General features: G+C 46.4%; 1 protein-coding gene across 1 annotated transcript in view; it reads left to right on the top strand.

Moving 5' to 3' along the window:
• DNTTIP1 (deoxynucleotidyltransferase, terminal, interacting protein 1) overlaps positions 1-3,895 on the top strand; it is a 31,375-nt gene that overhangs the window by 17,640 nt on the left and 9,840 nt on the right. The window contains 3 exon segments of the mRNA XM_011983804.1: positions 2,475-2,543; positions 2,806-2,862; positions 3,402-3,464. Of these exon segments, the coding sequence (XP_011839194.1) occupies positions 2,475-2,543; positions 2,806-2,862; positions 3,402-3,464 (189 nt within the window).

Here is a 3,895-nt window from a genome sequence, read left to right as displayed (position 1 = left end):
CGTGATCCGCCCATCTCGGCCTCCCAAAGTGCTGGGATTACAGGCTTGAGCCACCGCGCCCGGCCTCTTTAACTTCATTTCATCCCACCGCTCTTTTATTGACTATACTCTGGCCATTCTGAACTCCTTTCTGCTCCTCCAGCACAAGCTTGGGCCATTTCATTTGCTGTTATTAGTACCTGGAGTACTCTACCCTTAACTCTATAAAGCCGGCTCCTTCTTTCCTTCAGATCTTAATTTAAATATCAGAGAGGTCTTCCTCTAGCACTCCTACCTCTGCTAAAATCTTGAGCTTTACAAGAGTTGAGGCCTGGCCAGGCGCAGGGGCTCACGCCTGTAATCCCAGCACTTTGGGAGGCCGAGGAGGGCAGATCACGAGGTCAGGAGATCGAGACCATCCTGGCTAACATGGTGAAACCCCGTCTCTACCAAAAATACAAAAAATTAGCCAGGCATTGTGGTGGGCGCCTGTAGTCCCAGCTACTTGGGAGGCTGAGGCAGGAGAATGGTGTGAACCCAGGAGGCAGAGGTTGCAGTGAGTCGAGATCGCAGCACTGCACTCCAGCCTGGGCAACAGAGCGAGACTCCGTCTCAAAAAAAAAAAAAGAGTTGAGGCCTAATCTTTTTCACCACTGTATTCCCAGCCCTGGAATATGACTATTGGTATGTGTACAGAGTTTGCTGAATTATTGAATTAATGAAGGAACAAACAAACGATAAATGAACAAATAAGCTTCCTGCTCTAAGAACTTAACAGCCTACTTAAGCAGACAGGTGTGAATTAGATTACCACACAAATGTATGAGACTTGTTCACCCTTCACTGAAAAGGGACATAGTTTGGAGAAGAACATGAATCCAGTTATGGATTAGCAGCTTTGAGCCATCGAAGCTGTGAGAATAGGTGAGAGCAGATAGAATATGTAATGAGAGAGGATAGAGGGAAAAGAACCAGATTGAGGAGGAAAAACCAGCAAAGAAAGCTAAGATAAAGAGTGGCCAGAGAAGTAGGAGGAACACAGGAAAGTGTGACCACAGGAGCCTGTAGAAAAGAGTGTTTCCAGAAGGGGGAGCCCTCAACACTGTCAAATGCCACTGGCAGAGGTCGGGTGAACCCAATTCTCCACCTGCTACAGGGTTCCTGCTCGTGCACCATCTCCCCTCTGCCCGTTCCATCCTTTTGTTCCTCAAATGAGCCAGTTGTTTCCACCTTCAAGCTTCTGCACTCCTCCCTGCTGCTGAAACACTTCTCCCCGGCTTTTCTTACAGCCTCCTTCACATCTCAACTCAGAGGCCACCTTCTAAGCAAGGCCTTCCCTGGCCATTCTCTCAAAGTAGCCTTCCCCTTCTGGTGTTCTCTGTCACATCTGCCTGGGTTTTTTTTCTTTTTTTCTCACAGCATCTATCATGATCCACAGTTACCTTGTTTGTTTCTGTGCTTATTATCGAGATCACCCACAAACTATAAGCTCCACAAGAGCTTGTCCTAGTTACTGCTGTGTCCACAGCACTTAGGTCCTAGGTACTCAATATTTGTTAAAAGAAAAACAGCAGGCCAGGCACACTGGCTTACGCCTGTAATCCCAGCACTTTGGGAGGCTGAGGCGGGCAGATCACGAGGTCAAAAGTTTGAGACCAGCCTGGCCAACATGATAAAACCCCATCTCTACTAAAATTACAAAAAAAGAAAAAAATTAACTGGGTGTGGTGGCACGCCTGTAATTTACTCCCAGCTACCCCGGAGGCTGAGGCAGGAGAACTGGTTGAACCTGGGAGGTAGAGATTGCAGTGAGCCGAGATCGCACCACTGCACTCCAGCCTGGGCGACAGAGCAAGACTCCATCTCAAAAAAGAAAAAAGAAAAACACAGCTTACTGAGGAATATGTGTTATGCTAATGTATTTAGTTTGAAAAAATATATAGTATGTATTTACATGGGAAAAGCAAGGAAGAATTTACATTGAAATATTAAAAGTAGTTTATGTAATGAGATTCCAGGTTTTTCTTACTTTGCTTTTTTACATTTTTAAATTTTTTCAGCTATGATAATTCAATATTTTTTTTAAAATAGGTATCTATTTCTATGCATATAAATATATACATATGTGGCCGGGCACAGTGGCTCATGCCTGTAATTGCAGCACTTTGGGAGGCCAAGGCAGGTGGATCACCTGAGGTCAAGAGTTCAAGACCAGCCTGTCCAACATGGTGAAATCCCATCTCTTCTAAAAATACAAAAATTAGCTGTGTATGGTGGCACCCCCCTGTAGTCCCAGCTACTTTGGAGGCTAAGGCATTAGAATCACTTGAACCTAAGAGACGGAGGTTGCAGTGAGCCAAGATGGTGCTGCTGCACTCCAGCCTGGGCAACAGAGTGAGACTCTGTCTCCAAAAATTAAAAAAAAAGAGGAAGTAGGTGGGGTGTGCTTACCCACCAAAATAGTGACTGGTAACACTTGGTCTTTTTCCCTTCAGGCTAAACTGCTATTTTCAGATGGAGAAAAAGTAATACCCAGATTGACCCATGAGCTTCCAGGAATAAAGGTCAGAGTCACTGTGTTCTGGGGTATTGGAGGGGGAGGTCCTTCAGGCTGGGAGGTAAATGAAATATGTGGGCCCCGGGAGGTTTCATGTACCTTCCATTTTTAGGACCAGGTCCAAACAGCATCATGCTGGATGGGCTTCTTTGGCCTGGGTCAGGGCGGGGCTGGAGAGCAATAGTCCAGGGCTGTGTCTTCTGCAACTCCAGAGGACTTGCAGCTCCCAGGCATTGGCCTTCCACTGACTCCCTTCGCTTTTCTTTTAGCGTGGCCGGCAGGCAGAAGAAGAATGTGCCCATCGAGGAAGCCCCCTTCCTAAAAAGGTAAACCATTTCCTTGTTTTGTTTTCTGGCTGAAAAAAGGCTCGTCAGGCCAGTTGTGGGAGCTCACACCTGTAATCCCAACACTTTGGGAGGCCAAGCCGGGAGGATCGCTTGAGCTCAGGAGTTTTGAGACCAGTCTGGGTAACATAGTGAGACCCTGTTTCTACAATTAAAAAAAAAAAAAAATTAGCCTGGCATGCTGGCACATTTCTGTTGTCCTAGCTACATGAGAGGCTGCAGTGGGAGGATCACTGGAGCCCAGGAGTTCAAGGCTGTGGCGAGTTATGACCATGCCACTGCACTCCAGGCTGAGTAACAGAGTAAGACCCTGTCTCTCAAAAAAGACTCTTCACTCCATGAGGTACTGGGCTTCCTCAAAGCCCTTTTGAGCCTTCCTAGGCATGAGAGGCAGTTTTTCTCCCTGTCCCCATCAAATGTCATTTGATCTCTTTGGAAAACCATCTCTACCAAGTGACCCCAGACCTGCCAATGGGGCATGACCACAGGGTCAGACCTCTGACAGCTGTTTTTTGTGGCAGAGGAAAGGACGGCCTCCTGGACACATCCTGTCAAGCGACCGGGCAGCCGCCGGCATGGTGTGAGTAGGAACCAACAGTGTGGTGATAGCATAGGGGAGCAGACGGAGAGAGGGGCCCTAAAGGAAAAGAGGCCAGGGTTCTGTGCCCGTCAAAATCAGATCCATTAGCTTAAGTCATCGTGGAGGGAGGGGGGTTACCCTGGTTTGAGGGGTGAGGAAGAAGGGTAGTGAGGAGGAAATTGTTTTACCCCCTGAACAGTTTGGCCTAGCTTGATTGAACACCAGAGGTTTGTCATTGTTAGTATATATTGAATGCTTATGACTGGTCTAAATACGTTACATACTTTACCTTTTAATCTTTATAGCCACCCTCTAAAGAAGGTATCATTAATTTTTCAGATAAAGAACAGACTCAGAGAATTACTTGCCTAATGTCATATAGTTACCATTACCTCCAAATTGGTCATTTTCATATATATATATATATATATATAT

The sequence above is a fragment of the Mandrillus leucophaeus genome, unplaced genomic scaffold, assembly GCF_000951045.1.
Source record: "Mandrillus leucophaeus isolate KB7577 unplaced genomic scaffold, Mleu.le_1.0 Scaffold255, whole genome shotgun sequence".
NCBI classification, from domain to species: Eukaryota; Metazoa; Chordata; class Mammalia; order Primates; family Cercopithecidae; genus Mandrillus; species Mandrillus leucophaeus.
This window is presented reverse-complemented; position numbering and strand designations above follow the sequence as displayed.